Below are 23,596 nucleotides of genomic sequence, written 5' to 3' on the forward strand. Positions count from 1 at the left end.
CCCAGAGAGCCTGCTATGGAGGCTAGCATTTGGAGTGACCATGGACAATAGTTTGGGGTCTCCTATCAGGAGTGGGTAGTGCCTTAATAGTGGGAAGAACTTACTGGTAACGGAGGGGGGGGGGGGGGTTGGGCAGAATCCAAATAAGGTGCTGAGTTTGAAACCACTGATATTCTCTGATGTTGAAAGGAATTTAACACTTAACAACCACATGTGTTCCTCCATTCAGGTGAAAATGAGTACCTAATTTTGGTAAGGATAGGACGTTAAATGGAGGTCTCAGTTTGAGGAGAGTCACACATCGAGTATGTTAAGGAACCCACCACATTTATCGAAAAGAGTAGTAGGGGTCCTTCCAGGTGTATTGTGGCTAAATATCTATCCAGATATACAGCTTGTACTGTTCAGTATAGCCTTTGTGTGTTATGCAATGATGCGGTTTTATGCAATACAAAACTGTAAACTTGAGTTACTTAACATGTGACACATCCAGATGATTTGCCAAAATGTTCAGAATAGTCCATTGAATTAATTGCAGGAAGAGTGCAGTTGTATATGACCCGCTATATATATCATGACAGTACAAGCAATCAAAGTAAATCATGATAATAACGTGTAAACCAGAAAGAAACGCGGGATGTATATCATCCCGCGGGCTAAAATAATAAAGTGGAACGCACCAGGGAAAGAATAGTACATTTCGGCTCTTGTATGAAATAACTAGATATATTTTTGCCATTTCCTGTTCGCCAAACCAGACTATCTTAAAGTAAAAAAAAATCAGGATGTTCCATTTGTGGTGAGTTCTGAGACACTGATAAGGGCGGAAACATCATACATTTGATGTTGCTCTCTTTTCCGTTCCCAGCCGTGTGCGACATTTTCTCATCATCAGCCCAATTAAACGCTCGATCGGCGTCTCCAAAACAGACCCGTCCAAACATCCCGGTTGTCCCGGAGACGAACCAACCACAGCCCGAAGGCGGGGACGTTGCCATGCGTTTCCAAGCGACCGTGACGTAACGCCCGGGGCGACATTACCGCCCACCAAATCAAATTGCGCGTACCCCACAGTTCATCTAAGTGGTGAAAATGACTTAGATGAGAACAAATCAGAGATGGAATTATGTTCAAGGCATAAACAAAGCATCCATACAAACCTGCCATTTCGTTTGAGTAGGCTTTGAAGAGCTAAATTTGAAAGCAGCAACCTTTTAAAATTTGATTTAAAAAAAAACAGACTGCACCGGTTCTATGTAATCGTACCTCCGCAGAGTAGTTATCATAGGTAAAGCCAACGGTATAGAAGAGGAAGGCACTCGTGCGTGTCCGCAGGGAGCGAGCCTTGAAAAGATTCATACGCACTAAAGCAGGCAGACGGTGTGCTATTCATCACTGACAGGCGGAGAGCGCTGAGAGAGGGGGGAAGAAAAACATCGGCGTCATTTAACCAACGGGAAGGTTCCGTCTGGTTATTTGCGCACGGCTTCGTGCAGGAAAAACCCAGGTAGCAGAACAGTTTAAAATTCAGCACCGGGGACAGTCTGACATCCCAGGGCTTTGACAATCACGGCGTACGGCGTTCCCGTCATTGCAGGTTAGTGGGTTGTGTCGCCTATATACACATATGGATCCGTGCTTAACGGTGTATCGCGGGCCTTGCTGTCATGGTGCCCGTCTGTCACTGTATATGTGCATTGTGGGAGGATCGCCCGCAGGAAAGCACTGTCATCACTAACTGTACACCGGTTGAGCAAGGCATTTCCCCAAGGCATGAAAAATATGATAAAATGCAATGTACAATAAAAGGTTGAAAAATGAAATTCAGATGGCTTCATACATATCTTATTCCATCTAAGTCTCCATCACAGTATTCATGGTAAGGTTGCACACCTGAATGGGTTGGCGTGGTGGAACTAGAGCTCCACGACCTCATTTCTTCAAATGTTAACTTTTACAAATTGCCTATTATAATTGTTTCTTACTGATTATGCATATAAGGTTTGCGTTAATTTTATACATTGATGATTTCCTGTGTCCAAACATTTAGACTATTTGTCTTTAAAAACGACTTTGCAAATTTAACAACATTATGTTAGCCTAGTTTTCTAACATTTACATTGAATATACTGACTGTATTATAGCATTTAATTAACTCGAATATTGTATGAAATGAGAAAATGCCTTACTAAATCATGCATGCACTTTCCTAGAATGGATTGAGAATTCAGAAAAGGTGTTTCAAGCCTGGCAGTGCAGAAGATATTTGTAAATGGACCAGCCCACCTCTTTTGACTACAAGCTGTTATCGGGCCCGGCCATACATATAGCCTGTTATCTATGGTACGTGAAGCAGAATGGACAGCCGTGCTATCCCGCGGCAGTAGGTTCATATGTGAAGCGGCGGATTCACATTGGCATGTAAATCGATAAAGTCTAAAGGACAGCTGATGACGTCAATAGATGAAGATACTATCTTAGCACAGACTAGGAAGATGACTTTTGCAAGCAAATTGCTAGTAGTAGACGGGTTTATTAAACAATACGCCTAGCAGTCCTCCTGGAAGCCTGAATTACGATGATATTACAGTGACGAATCTTACAAATTGCAAACTTTGAGAACAACATGTTAAAATAATGGTTCATTGATAAAATCACAACAATTTGTCCTAAGTTAAAATGCGATTTTTAAGGAAGTATTACGAATGTGTTGTTTTGGCGTGGCCTTAGGTTTAATGTTCAAAGACTTCTGTTATTTCAAGGCAAAAATATCAGACAAACGTCTGAAAACTTCAACAAAACAGATAATGTTTACCAAAATTGCTAAACGTTTACCTTGGCGTATGTGGTATAGAATACTAGTGCCTTGCTTATCTTCACTCAAATACATTTACATATATGATGACCAGCCCGCCTAGCTCTGTCCTACCACCTGCTACATAATGTAATCGAACACCACATGGTGTCTGCTACACATCCAGTAACCATGGTGACAGCCGTCTGGTCCAATAACCTTATTTGTTTGGAGAACATGAAGAGGAGAAAAGGAAACTTTCGCCGTTTTACATTTTTGGCGTATCTTGATATTAAAACAGTACATCCTTGAAACCAGTTATGTATAGAGGTTAAGATTTAATACCCTCTTAACAATAACAATCTCCTTCAAACCTGTTTCCATTTATATTGAAGTCGTTGTGTATAAAAAAAAGTAGTAACCAAAGCAGTGACATAACCTCTGCTTAGAGAGTAGCTAATTAGCGGTAGGTAACGAGAGTTTGTGTTGTATTGGCTACCACCAGCTGTTTAGGCGTACCACATTACTTTAGAGATTTGGATGTCGTTTAAAAAACTAAAAGTAAAGAGATTGTTTTGCTTGATTCACCATGTGTACAAATGGAAGTCCACACATGCAAAGGCAAATTAAGAGTCCTGACATCTATGAAAGGAACATTAGAATACTAATGTTGTAGTTAGGTGACCAGGGTTAGTACGCAGGTGTACGTATTTCGGCTCAATAAGGCATTGGGTTTTTTTTTCTTTTTTCTTTTACTTTCGGCCGAAAAGTTCTTAAAAGTACTGATTAAGAATGAAAAACTGGAATGCATCGAGGCATTGTTTTTTGTCAACATGATATTCCAATTACCATGCACTTATAATATTTTTATTACTGAAATCGAAAATCTTATGTCTTGTTCCCTGCGCTACCCGTGGAGCTAAAAGACTAGAGTGAGCAGGTGTTTTATAGAACTGGTCGGGTCCCCGGAAAACAACGTATTATGTTTTATACCTCAGGTTATTCTTAGCGACACTCGGTCCATGAAACCAGCCCCGAATGTGTACTTATTCCAGAAAGCGGCATCTTCACACAACAAGGCGCGCATTTGAAGTACCTTCCCTGCAGTAACAAATTAAAGGTTATTTCGCCGGCCTGTTAGCTGTTAAATGCGAGAGAGCCAATTAGTGCTTCTATCGGCTACAAAGATCTGTAAAGGCAGAACCAGCACTCTAGCTCTACACGAGCCTTACCAATTACATGTATTAGTACCTCTCTCTATGGGGCTTCACACGTGTTAATGGCGGAATAGATGTACTGGCGGGTTGTTATGAACATGTATGTATGAATATTTGTAAATGCAGTCAACATTATATAAAACTGCATTATCGCCGAATGGTTTTATTTACAAATGTGCATGTTCAAAGATAGATAGATAGATATTTCTGTTTGTCTGTTGGAAAACTGGTACCGGGACCTGCAATAAAATCATTTTCAAAGCAGAAATTGAAAAAAAGCAAAAACACTATGCAACTTACCTTTCTGCGTTTAGAAGTAGGTAGAGTGTAAACGAGGAAAATTACACTAATCTCTCTTTCTCTCTCTCCCTCTCTCCCTCTCTCTTACTCTCTCCCTCTCTCCCTCTCTCTCTAATATATATATATATATATATATATATATATATATAAATTTATATATATACGCAGAGAGCAGAGAGAGAGAGAGAGAGATCATTGTACTTTTCTTTGTTTACACTCTACCTACTTCAAAACCCAAAACCACCACACTGTGGGTAACAGCTAAGAGCTCCAGGGGGTAAAGTGAAACAAACCAAACATATGAAATTCAAATACAACCTTTTGAAAGACTCCGCGTGTTGCGATCCATTAAACTCCTGTCGGCCAACGGATAGCACACAGCACCCAGGGAGATCAGGAGATCTATTAGAAATCACATCACACTGGATTATCTGGGCTTTAGCTAAGAATGCACAATACATATTTTGCCAGTCGAAGTGCTTATTTTCACAAGTGCAAGACTAAGCTTTTCCCTAGAACTCAAACTAGGGACTTATTTCGTGATAGTACAAGAGAATTCCTGTCACGTACGTTCTGACTTTAATACATACACGGTGTGTGACGAACGTTCTACTTAACTTTGCTAGATGTCTGCTCAAAGTGTTTTGATGCCAGACGTTTGTCAGTTTTATGAGGAACCGGAAGGCTGTTTATCACGTAAAACTACCAGACAAGAAACCTCCCAGGGAGAAAGAACGAGTGGTAGTTAACGGGAGGATGACATCAGAGAATGTCCAGCCATGACACTAAGTGGAATGCTTACAAACAAAAACACAAGAAGGGATGAGAAAACTGGTTGCCAGATATTCTGTGGTGACTGACCCAACAGTGAGTTGAGATGAACGAATACAGCATCAGCTGCCGTCGTGCCACATGTTACATATTGAAACCTGAAGACATACCCTTACCACTCCGGAATAACGATGTGAATACCGTAATATGAACAGGCCTAGGGCAGAGAACGAATGCCATTTTGAAATAGAATGTTACATATCTAATAGCAAGGAAAGAGAACACAATGAATAGTCTTGTGCAAATCGTATTTCCCTATGTTATACAATGACGTAATGGTATAGGAACAACAACATATAGGCAAAATAATTTGTTACTTCGCTCCACTGTTTTCTATGTTTACATACTTTCATCGTATGTTATATTCAAGTGATGAAAGACGGTGCACGTTAAGTTGGTTTCTATTTTTCCTTGAGAATGGCATAAAATCAATAAAGCCAAAAGGTTTAAGATACCTCCTCTCCCTATGACGTCGACGCTGAGGTAGACTATTTACTCACGACCTTGCACTACAAGCATATGTATAACGTTGTATATGTCACAGGGGAGATTGGAATCCAGGGGAATTCAGAATTCTCCTAGGGGAGATGAGAATTCCAAGGAGAATACCATATTCCCCTAAGAGAGATTGAAATTCAAAAGACTTTCCTTGGGGGAGCAATACCCTGGATTTTCCGTTGTGACATAACGTTATCTATATTGTTGGAAATGAAACAGAAAACATATCCACATTGTGGCTTATTTCGTTCCGTGCAGTTATTCCACCTACGTAACTCAACTCCCCGACTTTGCCCCACGCGTAGCACTTTACCACCCGGCAGGACCTCATTCAGGTCTCACATCTTCTGCGGCAGGCATCTGTACGCCCCCGCATTGCCACCTCCCGAGCAGCCGACAAAATCCCCCGGACCGGCGCCAATGGCTTATGGAGTGTAGTGGTTTAAATCTTCATGACGCTTTCGCTCTTTGAGTGAAAGGAAATAAAAGATCATCAGCGTTTCTCTGGTTTTATTAATAACATAGCACTATAATTCCAGTGCACCTTTCATGAACAGATAGTGTGAACCGCTATTTTAGTGTGTAGGATCTGTTATGGGGAGTAGCCGTTCAAATCTTCCTACCGCTTTTGCTCTTTGAGTGAAAGGAAATAAAAGATCATCAGCGTTTCTCCGGTTTAATTAATATAACGTAGGACTAAAACTCCAGTGCACATTTCATAGACAGATAGTGTGAACCGCTATTTTAGTGTGTAGGATCTGTTATGGGGAGTAGCCGTTCAAATCTTCCTACCGCTTTTGCTCTTTGAGGGAAAGGAAATAAAAGATCATCAGCGTTTCTCCGTTTATTCTTATAACGTAGCACTATAACTCCAGTGCACATTTCATAGACAGGCAGGGTGTGCCGCTACAGTATGTAGGATCTTTGTGAACATTATTCGCAACACATGCGAATAATTTCATCAGATTGGAAAATCACATAAGATCACAACAGGCGTCTCGGTGACCGTATGTCATCTTCATCGGACCGTTCTAACTGTTACAGAATGGATGAATTGCAACGATAATTGATTGAAGATGACCATTTTTGTAGCCTCTAATCACCATCAAACCGTCTTTGCATGTAGTGGACAATGATGGTGATGGGTGTCCCTGTTGATCAGTTGCGCCGCCGGAGTAGCGATTCAAATTTTCCTACCGCTTTTGCTCTTTGAGTGGAAGGAAATGAAAGATCATCAACGTTTCTCCGGTTTGGTTAATAACGTAGGACTAAAGCTCCAGTGCACCTTTCATAGACAGGCAAGGTGGGTCGCTATTTTAGTATGTACGATCTTTTGTGAATGTTATTCACAACACATGCGAATAATGTAATCAGATTGGAGAATCACTTGGTAAAAATCAAGGCATAAGATCACAACCGGCGTCTCGGTGACCGTATAGTATTTCATCTTCGTCGGAGCAGTTCTAACTGTTACAGAATGGATGAATTGCAACGATAATTGATTGAAGGTGACCATTTGAAGCCTATAATCATTATCAAACCGTCTTTACATGTAGTTATTTTAAATTTCATTTAATTGAAGTTCACAACAAAACAAGACTCATGGAGCCACTTATGCGTTTTGGGTTACAGTACTGGATTCTGAAAAAAAGAATATCTTTGTTTACCCTTGTCTTAAAAGTGTAGTGCATCATGCAGTGTTGACGAGTGTCCCTGTAGCTCAACTGGTAGCAGCCTCACAGTTGACTCCTAGGTCCCAATCAGCTGGTAACTGTGGAAATCCGGTTCAAATACTGGGAAGGACGTCTCAGTTGGGACATTAATTAAGGTACACAAAACGCCTGTTTCAGGAAGCACTTTGTGTATTTCAAAAGAAGGGGGCATCACGCACTTCCTGTAAGAATATAATGAAACAGCATGCTTAAGGACAGTTGCTGCCCTTTGTGCCACTTAAGGCACTACAAGTGGTAAAGATCAAACAACTCTACATCGCTACATCTTACGACCACGAAGGCACGATTAGAGCCTCTACCAGGCTCCGCGGTTCGATGATCAAATAGTAGAAATTGGACAAATGTGGGTCGCGTAGCATTGTACTCTCACTGTTTGTCCAATTTCTACTACTTGAACCCAGAGACGCACGGAGCCCGGTAGAATGGATTTTATAGTCCAGTTGCAGTGAAATGTTATTGTTATTGTTGTTATTGTTATTGTTGTTATTGGGTGGGCCGACTACTCACTCTTTGCAGCCAGGGGCTGAATTGCGAGGAGCTTACAATAGGCGGGGCTAAATCGCAAGGGTCTGGAGCGAGCTGCCATTCGGCGCCACTCAGGTGACCTCAATACGACTGTCGCAAGTGTCTGGAGCGAGCTGCCATTCGGCGCCACTCAGGTGACCTCAATACGACAGTAATTGCCCCATGTGCGGCCAAGGTACTGTAGGTACTGAAATGCAAGCGATATGACATCCAAGCCCAAAATCGGCTGCAGGAGAGGCCACTTACAGCCCTGGACAGCAGTTTGTAAGACACGGTCTAAGCGGCTTTGTACTCAATGACATCTAAAGCTTTTAAGATGAAACATCATATTGCGTTTGATGTCTTTCACGTGTGGTTGTAAATGCATTGCAGTGGTTTGAAGTATCCGTTCCGGTAAACAAACACAGCGGACATCACGCAATGTCTTGCAATCCCTTTGGGGCTTTTTTTTTCAAAACGGCGGTTTCTGTTATTTTTCCTTCCGAGCAATGAAAGGACTTAGCGATAGCAACGTGACATTAATCGCTCAGAATAGATATGTCTTAAATTATGCAAATTACACTCTCATTTGCATGACTACTGTTTTGTTAACTACGTAACTTCGCTTAGGATCTCTACACACCATGGTTACCAACATTCTGATTTCATCACGACCCATCAATCCCTTCGTGAGTTATGCCCGTTCAAAGTCTGAAACAAATCCGGTTCCTACACTTCTGTAAAAAAAACAACAGCTAGGGTACCCAAGCCTACATTACTAAACTTCTCTCCCAATGTTATCTACCACGTAAAAATCAGGACCATATATGGTGTGTTCAGGACTCGAGACATCAAAACCTGGAGCAACTACAAGTGTGTCAATAGTGACAATACCCTAGGTCACGACACGACAACAGCTGTGACGCGGACGCAATTTTCTTCGCCTTTTCAAACGGTCGTATACGTAGCATAGCCACATCTTGAGACATTGGACTGAGTCTCAAGACTGCGGAAACAGTTGTAAAGGACCGTACAACTTGGAGAGACCGGAGAGAAACAAGGCGCCAGTACCTGGCCTAAGAGAGAGAGAGAGAGAGAGAAATGGTTTAATATTGCCATTGACATTAAAAACATTTGCAGCACATTAACAAATGGCTGAATTGCCGTTTTTTCACACTCAGTATTTCAACCTCTAACTCAAGTTAACACTTTTAAAATGATCGAGTCACAACATAACATCAATAACTGGTCAGTTACTACAGAAAGAAAGATTCGCTACTATTCACAAATTACCCGTCTTGGTTCAGGAGCTTTACACAGTACGGTAATGTGCTATTAGCGAAACGAGCAGTTCTACACCGGAAGTGAGAGAGTTTGTCTTTGTTTCTTAGAGACCTATCATGGGTATCCCCTCGTTTAGATGGGAGCCAATAACTGAATCTTTCAGAGTTGACAAGAGTTCGTGCAAACCGTAGGCATAGATTGTCCCTTCTACAGTCCAGTCGACAAAGACCCGACGTGTTCAGTGCACTGTCGTAAGTGACGTACTCCCGTCCGAGTATGATTCTCAGAGCCCTCTTCTGCACGCGTTCGACTTTCGATGATAACACTCTGGTAAGACCGGGGTGCCAGATGACACAGGCGTACTCAAGGAGAGGCCGCACGAAACCGATGTAGACGAGTACAAGGTCACTTATGTCCAGTCCGTGTTTCTTCAGGTGTTTCTTCTTATCCTATGGAGTCTCTTACTCCCTTTGGTGACGATTGAGGTCACATGTTGAGTCACCTAAGCACTTAGGCAGGTAGTCACATCGCTGACCGGTGTATACCATATTTAAAGGAGAGACAAAAAGCAACATTTCAACTAGAAAGGTAATATTTGCAAGCAAATACAGAATGTTACCTTCACATGTTGTAGTCGAACACTGGCAACTGTTTTGTTCATTCTTATTTGAACACATTTCTAAATGTAGTGACCCGAGCCCCTCTAGATCTGACATTTGCTACATTATGTAACCGAACACCACATGGTGCCTGCTACTTTACGGGTTACCATGGTGACAGCCGTCTGGTCCAGGTCGTTGACCTTATTTGTGCGGAGAAGAAGAAGAAGAAACAAAGCAAAAACAACATGTTCCCTTCTCTGAAGGTAACATAATTACAAATGTGCGACAATGTCACGGTACTCGTAAATGGTAAAAGAATTTATCGAGAAAAAGAAATTGAATCAACTCGGGTTCAAAACCACTTCAAAAAGTCTACACCCTAACCTCTTATTTAATACGCCAAAAATATCACGATTTGGGTATAACGCGCTCGCTAATTACACACCAAGGCTGGCGATATGCCACGATAATTTTCCAACGGGCCACCGATTACAAGACGGAAATAATTAGTGATTCAACAGAACCCAATTTCCGAAAATCAATCACTACTTTAAAATAGATCTAACGTCAAAATAACTAAATAGTATCTGAGGAACAGTATCTGTTCAATAAATCATAGGAGAAGTAACAGTACACGTACTATTGCCAAGATAAATCCTGTGATTTAATGGTTTAGATCGTGCCAGGTATCGTATAACTGCATGACAACATAGTGCTGAAGATAGTGATGAAGATGAGTATCATTTACGACTGACATGTCCCGCCTATACTATTTACAAAACGAAAATCAATGAATATGATAACATTTAAGTCTAGTACACCCATGCCAAAGACAAGCACATGCATATTTTTAAATATGCATGTGAGTCACGTCCTGACTCCATATCTACGTAAATGTACTTGTGCTGTTTCACAAGAGAGGCTGTATTATAAGACATCGAAACATTTAACATACAATTTTGGTTACTACACCCGTAGTCATAGTTGTTCTAAGAATAGACAATTCTTGGTTTCTATTTAGTGCTATTGTTGCCATACATTGTAGATTTGTACCATATACAATTGTCGAAGAATAGATTACATCCATCCAGCCATCCAGCCGTAGCGTATCATCACACGGAAGAACAAAGAGGGGAAGCCTGCGTGTCTTTTCCGGGACTACTTCCTGTAAAAAAACACATGAAACGACAGACAGTTTCCTAATTATCCTGCGTAATCATTGGTCCTCCGGTGTAGGTGAATAGATGATGCGGAGATTGCCGTCTGAAGCCTAAAGTTTCATGGTTTCTAATGCGACCGCTCCTGAGCGGTCGCGTGCTTCCCCGAGGAAAATGTGTCAGGGCGGGCTGGGTGGGTCGCTTTAGGCCTAGCGGCAGCCGGAGAACCAAATTGTCTGCACATAGATCACTCCACGGTCATCCTTATATGGTGATATGAGAGATCACCTGACCTTCTGACCAATGACATCGCAGGACAATTAGTTTCCTAATTATCCTGCGTAATCATTGGTCCTCCGGTGTAGGTGAATAGATGATGCGGAGATTGCCGTCTTCCGCACTAGTTGCACTTGTTACTTCTGCCCTTACCTTCCCTAAAACACGCCCAGTGTGTCTAAGTAGAGCAGACTATTCTTCTTAAACCATAACTTACCCCAACTCTCATTTCATTTTATTCAATCTATCATTTATCCCCACTCTCATTTCACGCTATCCAATCCCCAATCTCCTTTCATACTAACAAACCAACCTTTGTTCTCACTCTCATGTCAAGTTATATAAATCATCAACTATTCCCACTCTCAACTCAAATTACACAAACCATTATCTGGTGCCGTTCGCAATATGTAAATCAACTATCAAGCTCGTAATAGGGATCACCATTTACCCCTAGCACTTTACACCGCCTCATTTAAGAACAAATAAACTAAGACTATTAGCACGACAAAAGCCTCTCAAAACTGAAAACTTTTTAACCATCAGCAAACTAAGAAAGAACATGCTACAGAAAAGAGACGCACCACACAACAAAGTTCTTTATTAATAACCTGAAAACATCAGGTAAATTCACGTATATACAAAACACATAAATACATATATGCCATTTGCCTATCCAAATTTATTAAAGTCTATACAATCTTCAATTTTATAACCTAGATATAGTCATATCAAACCAAACAACATCTTCTTTACAACAATATCCAAACTCAGACGATGCCTCACTGGCCCCTCCACGGGAGCTCCTGCAGTCAGAGAGTAGATGATGTAAAAGGGGTCGGAATTCCGGGCTTCATCTTGTGGCTTACGTCCGTGCTTCGATTAAACAGGAGCTCTGTAGCCTGGTCTGTCTCTTCAATATCTGTGCGCTGAATCAGAGCTTGCAATTCCTGTCAGTAACATGCCACGCACAAACGCTTCTTTTACACGTTAACTCGCCTCTTCACATCAACCAAGATGTCTAGCATCGAAACAAACATCGATACTTTAACAAATTCTACACATAAATAACCCGTAACGACTTAGTGCCGAACCAGGGAACTAAAGTTTATACCCCAACGACTTAGTGTCGAAACCGGGGAACAATACTTTACACCCCCAACGACTTAGTGTCGAAACCGGGGAACAATACTTTACACCCCCAACGACTTAGTGTCGAAACCGGGGAACAATACTTTACACCCCAACGACGTAGTGTCGAAACCGGGGAACAATAGTTTACACCCCCAACGACTTAGTGTCGAAACCGGGGAACAATAGTTTACACCCCCAACGACTTAGTGTCGAAACCGGGGAACGATACTTTACACCCCAACGACCTAGCGTCGAAACCGGGGAACTGCTTACCGGTAGTAACGACTACGAACAAAGAAAACAAACGGAAGAAATCAAAGAATCGCCAGCTGACTCGGAGCCACCACTGCTAGGACCAGGACTGGTGCTTGCTGCCTTGGCACCGCCACGTGAACCAGGACTGGAGCCGACTGCTGACTCGGAGCCACCAACTCCGGGACTGGAGCCGCCTGCTAAGCCGACGCCGTCAATCCGTCTCCTAAAGTCGTTGCGGGAGCTATTAACAAAGACATACGTAGTTATTAAAGCCTAAACACAGATGGCAAAACAAACGTTGCAACAGTAATATTCTCTTTTCCATACCAAACCTACCACACTGCTGCCTGGTTACAAAGCCTAATAAAACAACAAACAAAACAAACAAAACGAAGCATAGAAAATCTACGGGAGAAAACAATGCAGACAATAGCAAACAATCACAGAAACCCACGGTAACGAAACAAAAAAACAAAAACCGCTAGTGCCACCACAGCTCAAGGGCCCGAGGGCTGGAATCGCTTGCTGACTGCGCGAACCGGGACTGGAGCAGTCTGCTGACTCGGTGCCGCCGCCGCGTGAACCAGGACTGGAACCGCCTGATGAATCGAAGCCGGCCGGCGCCGCCGTCTCCTCTCTCAATCAGGTAACCAGAAAGGACTGGCTCGTACCGGCTACCGTAGGGACTGGTAAACAAAGACGTACATAGTTAACAAGCGCAATGTGGCAAAACAACGTTGTAACATTCTCTCTTCCCAATCAAACCAACCACACTGCGCTGTCCTGGTTACAAGGGGCCACAACGTGCCGATAACATGCCTCCCAGGCAGCCTTTTATACAGCTCCCAAACAACTTTCAAACCACAACTGGCACACACGCAAACCCAACCATGCCAAAGAGACGAACTCGAAATGCGGAATACAACAGTTTCCCCAGCGAAGATAAAACAACATCAAACCCCCATACACAATCTAATAATTCAACGTATCCTCTGAAACAAATTCAATCGAAAGCAAAGCTTACGTAACCGTAAACGTTTTTCACCAACCACCGAAAAAATCAGGAATCTGAAGAACTTGGCCACGTGCAGCACGGTGTCGCTAAGTCCTGACAGCAGAGCCGGCAAAATCTGCATATGAAGTCTGGCCTCGTGATAGCGTCAATTCTGTCGTCGGCCAGGAGATCTGTGAAAAATAACTCAGAACAAACATGTGAAAACCTGCGTGTGGCACTCGCCAATCCTCCTTGCTCGAGCCGATGAACAAACGTCAGAAAGAAAACGAAAAAATCCCAACAAATAATTAACACCTAATCATCTAAACGCTCCCTAACCCGGCAATAATGAAAACAAGGCAAACCAACAAGGAATGCAGGTGATGGGAAATTAATTAAGTCAACGTGTGTCCGGGCCTCGTGGTAACCCCTGCAGTCTGCACCACATTTGACTCTCTAAACTTCTGGCAGATAAAACAATAAGAGACACACATAAAACATATCGCACACCTCAAATCTTCCACAAATCTTAATGACCAGCGCGGCTTCCCTGGAAAGAAACGCTCCAAGTTAATTAGTGGAAACACATTCTGCACCTGCATGGCGGCTGGCCATCGTATACGCAGCTGAGAACAAAGGAAAATCGTTCGTCTTGACAACATGCCCCCAAAAGTATCTCGTCAAGCTGAAATCTTGGGGAACTACAAGAGAAGAAAAACTGAAACAAAACGGAGTCAAATGTCGACGCTGGGCGAAGACAAGCACACGAAAAGGCAACAAAGAATGTCAGCGCATAACACGTGGGCACGGAAATTTCCCCTCAACGAATAAAGCACGTAAAACAAATGTCACCATTTCACCCAAACCTTCATTTTCCCTTCTGAAGAAAAGGGACCACGGATAAAGCATTTCTAGGCAAACGTGGCTGTCCTCAAATCGAAGCTTGTAGACATTTTTCTCGGGGAAGCCGCTGTGGTCGGGAACGAAGAAAAGCGTGGCCTAGGCTGACGGAGAACCAAATTGTCTGCACATAGATCACTCCACGGTCATCCTTATATGGTGATATGAGAGATCACCTGACCTTCTGACCAATGACATCGCAGGACAATTAGGCGGTGGGATAGAACAAAGAGTATCTTTCATTTCAAGATGAGCATGTTCTTCCTAATAGTATGTGCTTTTATAGACAGATAAGGAAAATATGGCGTTGTTAAATAACTTGCTTTAACAGAGTCGCATACACCGAACAAGAAGCTTGATATTAACAAGGACGTTATTATATATCTCATATAAAGTCCTTGATATTAAAAGGTGAATTTATCCATTTTCATCATGTGTGTGACAGTCTATCTTACGTTTACTTGATACAGCATCCATTAGCTATAGCCTCTATAGAACCACAAATGTCAAAAACGTCCATGCCAGCAATTTATCAAGATTTCATTTGAAGAAGCCATCTGCTTCGCTCCTCAGGCCAGAGACATAATACAGTTTTTCTGGCAACCTGTCACTCCCCCTGTTATAACTTTAGAACTTATAAGTGGATTGCTATGGCATTTGAAATGTGGGTAGATATTGGGAAGACAAAGGTCAATGCCGATTTTGAGCCCCTTGGTGCGTGGCCTTGATACTGTAACGGAACTTCCTTTTTCTTACCTTTTGTTCCGTTGCTATGGTCTTGATTTTTTCCTGGCCATGCCATTGTCTTCACTTTTTGGCGGCAAGTGCTTTGGGGTGTACTTTCTTTTCTTTGTTTCCTTCTTTCCATCTCATGACCCTTAAGAGCTCAACACATTTGACAAGAGTAGGTGGGAACCATATCAAGCTTCGTAAATCACTCCAGCCAACGCGGAGCCGCAACGCGATGCATCTGGCTACTTGAAGATAGAAAACAACATGCTTCACCCCAGTTGAAGATGACTATTTTTGAACATTCAACTGACATTTAGATATGAATTGCATTCACCTTGTTTTCAGATAGTTTAAGGCGTCATTTCCAAAGTGCCCAAAGGGAGTGTAGCCTCGGCCGCTGTCTGAAGACACAGATCTGTCCCAGTGGACTGCTGGATACCGCGGTGTACTTCTAGGTGTTTTTACGATTAGTTCACGGCATCTATTTGTTGTCGAAACACGGGTTGATTTTAAGTCAAGTTTAAAAAAAAAATCTAGGGACCCGGCAGTGCCCCAAAATAGCCAGGTAGCCGCAGGGTGTCCCAAGGGTTCGTGTAGGCCTATAGGTGTCACGCACGAAAGTGCAGAAAAACAGCCCGAAAATGGAGGTGACTAGCTTGTCTCCGCTGCGGTCTTCGAATGGGACTGGGTTTTTATTTTCTAACTCCCTTTCCAGACGTAAGAGAACCTAGCCAACGTTGAAAATCGCGAAACAGCGCCCTCTTCCCCTCAAAAAATCAAAATCAGCCCCGTTCGAAGACTGTAGCGAAGGCTAGGAGGTGACCATAGCATAAGCCGTACGGAGAATTGAAACTAGCGTATAGCTCGCACATCGTTATCGTGATAGCAGATAGGTTTGTGCTGCTGTGTTTTCTCTATGCACGTTATGCATTAAGCTTCACTACCCGCATCTATCATCTTGGGCTAGGTTTAAGAAAAAAATCTATTGCTTCCGGTGACCTGATAGGACCTTGGCTAAAACCTGCAAACCCTGGCCTAACTCTTTTATATGTCTGGCCGCTGACAAAGAGCATAGATTTTTCAATCTGAAGGCAATCTAGCTTTAAGTGACAAATTTAGAACAGATTTGACGTAAGAATTAATGTATAGTTGACATTTTTACTTCTTTATTCAGTTTAGTAACATACTAACTAAATTTGTAATTTCAACAATACCAGCACCTGATGCATTTTAAGTTTGCATTGGTAATCTATTTTGGGGTGACTTCGTTGACTGACATGTACGAAATTGTAAGAATGATGACAAAAGGAAAATTTCTATCTACCTACATTTTTTCAGGACGTGACCAGAAACACAACTTGTTTTGCTAAGCCCTGAGTTGGCCTCGTCAGACAATGATGCGTCGTTGCCATGGTAACGGCCACGGTTTGACGTCATTTGATGGGACCGCGCATTGTGTATTTAAGGGGCAGCATTATCAAGCGGGTTTTCAGAGTTATAATGCACGTATGATCCAAAATCCTTTTTCATTCATTCACAAATCATTAAGCATACAAAAGTGGCGAGAGAAAGTGCCGGCCGAATCAAGTTATATACAAGCTACATCCTCATCGTCATTTGTGCAGCATAGAAAATAAGATGTTTCGAAGGACACTTAAACATTCAGATTATGAGAATTACATAGTTGTTAGAAATACAAAAATTCACAGTACTAGTCCAAATCTATGCCCAAGTCCAAACCCATTCCATGAAGGAAAAATATCGTTTATGTGTAGACAGATATGTCGTTTAGTTGCCATGATGTAATTTTCAGCTTCTAGATCCTGAAATTATGAGCTGAATTTGCTGATATATACTCTTCCTGTTTTGCAGATGGAAATGACAAATCAAATTTGCGGCAGACGGATCCCTCCTGCACCTTATCGGTGTTACTGTAGGCGATACAGACGCGAGTAGGCACGCGCACAACTCCACTCAGCTGCGTCTACGGGCTTCAGATATCGTTCCTGAAGATTACTAAACAGTACCGAGCTCTGAAACGTTTTCAGGTGTCTAGGAAAATTGGAAACCGTGTTATATGGTTCACGTAAATATCGCTTCATTTACTAAACAGTACTGAGCTGTGGAACGTTTTCGACTGTCTAGGGAAAATTGGACATCGTGTTATATGGTTTACGTAAATGTCGTTTTATGTAAACCCAGAGTGCATGATTGATATGGGACACGGCCTGAACATTTGGATAGAAGACAGCTTATCTCTGTGAATAATAATTGAACTGCACGGAGAAAGGCAGGAAAGGCGGCATCAAATCCAATTCCCGGGATCGTAACGCCTACGTCTTCGCGAAGAAAGGAGAAACTGTTTACGAAGCAAGCCGCGCAACGAACGCGTCACGGTGTATTCAAACCGCATCAACTGACGTGTCTGGCTTACGGAGCACCCGCCGCCTCGGGGGCTACCTCTCTGTATTCAGTACCCCGGACAGCTCTGTATACATCGCCGCGAACGTTATCCAAGATCTACGTGTTCGCTTTGTCGCGGACGGACGGACAGGTCTCCCTCGAGGCTTCGCGCGTCAAACAGGTTTTGTCAAGCGGTGGATCAGGTCCACCGCGAGCGCCGGGCTGTCGTACAAACAGGATAATTGAGACGTCTGTTGGCGATAAGAAGGCGGGAAGTCTGACGTCACCTGGACAACACGAACCGCGGCATCCTTCCGCGTCCTGTTGTGGATTCTTCCTGCGTGGGTGGACTCTGATTTATCTATAAGAGTAGATACTGCCGGTAAATGACGCTGATTTACTGGAGTTGCGAACGGTACGACATCTAAAAGGGCAGTCGTGCAGAAGCGGTCTCGCTACGTAGGTTAGGCGGGCCGCTTTCATACCCCACGTGAGCTCAGCACAAACAAGGTCTGCTCTGTTTCAAAAACACCCGGAGCTTTCCAGTGGTGTTAGGACGTGGTGTGTTGATAAACGCAGCAGACAGGCCCGAAAATACATCCGGAGCTGTCCAGTGGTGTCAGGACGTGGTGTGTTGTTAAACCGCGGCAGACAGGAAAAAAAACCCAGAGCTGTCCACAGGTGTTAGGACGGGGTGTGTTGATAAACGCAGCAGACAGGCCGAAAAACATCAGGAGCTGTCCATAGGACGTGGTGTGTTGATAAAACACAGCAGACAGACTGTAGTACAGATCGAACGAGACGCGCCATCCTCTGTCTGTAGCGCTACTCCTGCGCGCATCTCAGCGGTGAGGAGTTTTCAGGATGGGGCTTGGCACAAGCCGGGGATGTTCGACGGGCGCCAGGGCCAGAACCACGCGGATACAGTCTACAACAGTCACGCAGGTGAGGAACAAGCTCTTTTTATGTATCGTTATGAATTAACTACTGCACGTCGCACATGCTTAAAACATACATCTACGTAGTCATTGAAAACTGCCACCCTTGTACGGAAAACATTTGTCTATTTAGAAGCAACTGTTGCACATGTACTTAACACACATCTGTCTCTTCGACTTCGTGGAAAACTGCCACACAAGTATTGACACATGTACATCTGTCTCGTCATGGAAAACTCTCATGTATGTACGGAACACATTTGTCTATTCATGGAAAATTGCCACATATGTACGGAGTACACATCTGTCTAGTCGAGGAAAACTGCCACACAAATATGTAACACATTTACATCTGTCTCTTCGTGTAAAACTGCCACACATGTATGGAGCACACATCTGTTTAGTCGTGGAAAACTGCCAGACAAATATGTAACACTTGTACATCTGTCTCGTCACGAAAAACTGCCACACGTGTAGGGAGTATACATTTTTCTATTCATAAGCAACTATCACCCAGAAACAGATATAATATGTGCGGAATAAGCATCTTTATAGTCACCAGTGGCTGTTGTACACAGAACAGAGGTCCGTCTAGTCATTTAAAAAAAACTACCATGTACGAAACAAACATTTTAAAGCGGTTGTCACATATTTACATTTTACGGAATACATACAATCTTTTTCTTTACTACACTGTATTTTGTTGTGACTGGATCACGTGGCAAATTCAAGATGGCAGCTTCGGGAATACCATTTCTTCCCACGATATCTTGACATTCAATACCCCTACTATCTAACAACCCCCACCACTATGGTGGTTTGTCGGGCGACTTGTCAATGTACTTCAGACCAACTAGCAGGGAAGACTGACAGTCGGTGTTACCCAGGCGCTAACCCTACAGATTATCAAATCACAAAGCTCAAATGAATTCCGTAGAATTCATATGATTCTTAGTGGTGGGTCGGACGCATTCCAGAGAATTCGTAGCGTAGGTATACTAAGTAGCTTTCAAGATAAAAAATGAGCTCAATCACGCCAAATGGCAATTACTCAAGCAACTGGATATAACAGGGTCCAGTTGCTTGAGTAATTGCTATTTGGCGTATCTTATTACCTGGGTGTCTGAGTTACTCTAACCTTAATGGTGGTATAATGAAGTCAATTGTGTTCGAAATGATTTCGAAGTGACTAACCACAACTCCGGTTATTCAATTCGTGTCATTAAGAGCAAGTGTAAGGCCGCACCAATTTAATTTGTTGCTTCTTGGATTCTATAAAAATAAAAATAAAATGTTTAAGTTGAGAAACATACATAAAACAAAGCCCAATGACCAGCATTTTACCTTGGTGCACTCAAAGCATGTAGTTAAATCAGTCCTTACTGCTGGATATATACTGCTGCACTTAGTTTTATGAATTGAATACGGTCATATTTTTCAAGATTTCCTCATTGCCCTATGCCTTCATGATGTCCGCTTGCCACATTTGCACAACATGCCACATTAAAAATCAGAGAACCAAACAATTAGATTAGTGTGGCCTAACAGTTATATTAAATCTTTTCCATTATTGGATTCATATTTCTTGCTCTTTTGTCATTTGTGTTTTAACTCATTTCGAAGCGACTCGCCACAACTAAGTTTATTCAATCAGTGTCATTAAGAACATCATATAATAGTCATATTCAATCTTTTATCATTCCTAAATTTATATCTCTTGCTTTGATAGGTCCTGTGGTCCAATGTACAATGAAGACAGTTCTGCTTGTTTTTTTATGATTTAGAAGCAACTCACCACTACTCCGTTTATTCAATTTGTGTCATTAATTATATATGATAAGAACATAATGTAACATTCATATTCAATATTTTACCATGATTCCTAAATCTATATTTCTTGCTTCGACAGGTCCTGTGGTCCAATGCCCTTCCAGGGATTGCTCTCGCCAGGGGAATGCCGCGCAGCCCCACCTTGCGACCTTTGCCTGAACACCACCCACCCCTGCCGGGTACCATCCCTCCCGCCACGTCCATCTCCCCCGCCACCCCTCGCCACTCCGTGTCGGTCCCCTCGGGAGGCAGGCGCACCTCCACCACCTACTCCATCTCCCTGTCCCAGCAGAACTCCGTGGAGCGTCCCATCCCGACGCCACAGAACTCCATGGAGTCCGACAGATCCTCGGAGCGCCACCCGAGCACGGAGGCGGACCCTCGCGTCCTAGAGGCGGCGCTCGTGTGCGGAGACATCAGACTCCCCAACCTGCCCACCGGCGAGGCTGTGACCAACCCCGCCGCTGGTAACGCCGCGGGCATGCCGAAAATAAACCTACTGGCGGGAGAACCCACCTTTAACAAACTAAAAACCTTCACCAAGAGAATGGTGGAGAACGCGAAGAACGTGGAGAAGGAGAATAATTCCGGAAAGAACAGTGAGGGAGAGGACGCCAACGCCGACGTCAGAAACGCCGCGCCGAAGACGAGAAGAGGAACGCTGACGCGACAGGCCTCGGTGACGTCACAGACCAGCAACATCTCCGTGGAGGTGGAGACGGCGGTGATGCGGAAGGGGCGCAGGCGCAGTAGCGACCCCATGCTGCATAGAAGGATTTCTGTCACCATGCAGGTCAGTAGGGTACATCCCTGGCTCTTTCCTGTCACACCAGTTCACTTTTACCCGAGACGTAACTATGTCCGTCATATTCAAAAACTGTTTCTTAGGATATCATATCGAAAGACAACTTTTTGAAACTGCAATGTTTTGATTTGAAACGACTGTCCGTTGACAGGATATCCCTATAAATACCCAGTTTTTACATACAGCGGATGTAAGTAATTACCGGTGCAGAAACATGACTAGTCTCAAAGCAGACAAACAGACAAGCTGGATGACAAAAGAGAAGAATTCGGCCAAATAGGGACAGATAAGTTTCCATGAGATCTCAGTCAGTCTTTTGCAGTCTATCCAGCTATCAGTTTACCCCTAGGCCAATTAACTCCTACTATTTACTCTTAACTTGGCCAAATTCCCCTACTAATTATTCAACCAGACTGGAGTCTGGTAGAGACTAATTTCGTCCCTCCCCCCCCCCCCCTCCCACAGGGTGACGGTACAGGTGGTTTCAGCCAGCTGCGGGAGGTCACAGTGGACGGTGACGTCATCCCACTAGGCTTCCCTCCCGGCGCGAAACATGGCGGCTCCCCGTCGGTGCCGTGCAGCCGCAGCTCCTCCATCTCTCTCACGGTCGATGCGGACTTCAACCCCGAAGAGCTGGGGAAGAGGGGCTCGGTGAGCGGGAAGGCCAAGCCGCCGCTCACCCGTCGGCACTCCTGCGTGGTTCTGCTGAAGCAGGGGGAGAAGAAGAACGGTAAAGGCGGCAGGAAGAAGCCCCTGGTGAGACGGCACTCCGAGCTGGCCGTTATGATGGAGGCGGACGGGCACGACATCGAGATTGAGACGAGAGGCCCGGTCTTTGATTGAATCAACAGGGTATGAATATGACGTTATAAGCCCTTTCACAGAGATCAAAGCGTTGCGCGTGTGCAGCGACAAGAATTCTAGGTAATATGTCAAAGGTAAAGGCCTAGAAAAAGAAAACAAAACCTGTCTAGTCTTTGATTGAATCAACGAACAGACGTACGAATATAATCACTACAGTAATCTCCAAGCAGATATTGCTGTGGCATAAGATAGTATCATAAGCTTGGGAAGGAGGTTTAGCCGGGAGAGGAGGTTCATTGGCCACAGCGAATGAATTACTCCTCTGCCGCTGTGGCCACTGAAACTTCTCTGCCGGCTAAACTCCTTAGCTTATGAGACTACATGTACTAAGTATATTATGGAACAGCAAGATATGGTTGGAGATTAGAATATAAGCACAGAGATCAGAACGCATGTACAGCGACATGAATTCTTGGTAATGTGTCAAAGACTCAAAGATAAAGGCTCCGAAAAGGAAAACAACATCTGTCTGGATGTTCAGTATTACTGAAAAAAGATAGTGGATGTCATCTGAAACGTCTGACCGTTTCCAAAATCATATCCAATTGCTTGAGTAACTTCTTTTGACTGCATAGATACTGTTATGCAAATCGAATTATGGTCGAGACAAGGTCTAGATCTGTTTTCTTTTCTCTTTTCTTTTCTTTTCTTTTCTTGCGACATGAGTTATAATCTCTGCGAGAGGGCTTATTGGAAACAACCGGCAGCTAGCACTACACGAAATCTGATCTTTAAGCACACGTATAAATCATTCGTAAAACATCCATTAAGCACCACTTTCAAGACGACAGCCTTTTACTCATGATTAATGCCATGCTTAAAGATTGCTTTTTGTGCAGTGAAGTCCGCTAATGAAGAAGTACTGAAGAATGAATGGACAGATATGTAACGTCTAGTAATATAAAACCGCCTCGTTCACGAATTCTCAAGCGTTTTTAAGCGAAAAAACAACCCTTATTGTTTTTTTCCTTTCCATTTGCATGTTATGAATAACTTTTGCCACTTTGAAAAGGTCGTGTGCACGTCAGAAGGTTCCATTTCGCCGTTATTGACCTTTATACATCGGCTCTTGTTCGTTTTTCGTGGTAGTGAGTCTCGGGAAAACGGACGTACACTGTCGAAAAATGCCATTATAACAGTGGTAACAGATGGGACACAAAGATTACTATCAGCGCTTATCATACATAAACCACAGACATCTAGGTTAGTATATAGCAGCATTCGTTTTCAACGATGGATCACACTTTGACAACAGCTAATGGTCATCAAAAGAATTCTTTTTCGCCGTTGTTCATTGGCTTGAGTTGGAAGTCTTCAACACATTTCGCAAACAACCCGATGGCATGTTCTGCTGCACTCCAAGCAAAGGTTCAGCTCGTTTTGGACATTTGTAGTAGTTTTGTCCGCCTGTTTTATATATTCCTTTATGTCACCAAGCGACTAAAAAAAAAAAAAAGCTGCCCCAAAACGACAAAATACAGCCGGAGCCAAACCTCTAGTTGGAAAGCACTGGTCTTCTTACGTGGTTCTCGGCTGTCAAAATGC

General features: G+C 43.2%; 1 protein-coding gene across 1 annotated transcript; it reads left to right on the forward strand.

Annotated features, from left to right (window-relative positions):
* Positions 1-1,057: 1,057 nt before the first annotated feature.
* LOC118426396 lies at positions 1,058-22,037 on the forward strand. Its single transcript, XM_035835759.1, has 4 exons — positions 1,058-1,597; positions 17,084-18,559; positions 20,462-21,175; positions 21,653-22,037. The coding sequence occupies exons 2-4, from the start codon at positions 18,479-18,481 to the stop codon at positions 22,028-22,030; spliced, it is 1,173 nt and encodes a 390-aa protein (XP_035691652.1). The 5' UTR covers positions 1,058-1,597; positions 17,084-18,478; the 3' UTR covers positions 22,031-22,037.
* Positions 22,038-23,596: the final 1,559 nt, after the last annotated feature.

This window comes from Branchiostoma floridae, chromosome 11, assembly GCF_000003815.2.
Source record: "Branchiostoma floridae strain S238N-H82 chromosome 11, Bfl_VNyyK, whole genome shotgun sequence".
Lineage (NCBI taxonomy): Eukaryota > Metazoa > Chordata > Leptocardii > Amphioxiformes > Branchiostomatidae > Branchiostoma > Branchiostoma floridae.

Coding starts and splice junctions, on each gene's coding strand:
- LOC118426396 (XM_035835759.1), top strand. CDS start 18,479: ATGGGGCTTGGCACAAGCCGGGGATGTTCGACGGGCGCCAGGGCCAGA. Junction 18,560..20,461: donor AGTCTACAACAGTCACGCAG/GTGAGGAACAAG, acceptor TTGCTTCGACAG/GTCCTGTGGTCCAATGCCCT. Junction 21,176..21,652: donor GGATTTCTGTCACCATGCAG/GTCAGTAGGGTA, acceptor CCCCTCCCACAG/GGTGACGGTACAGGTGGTTT.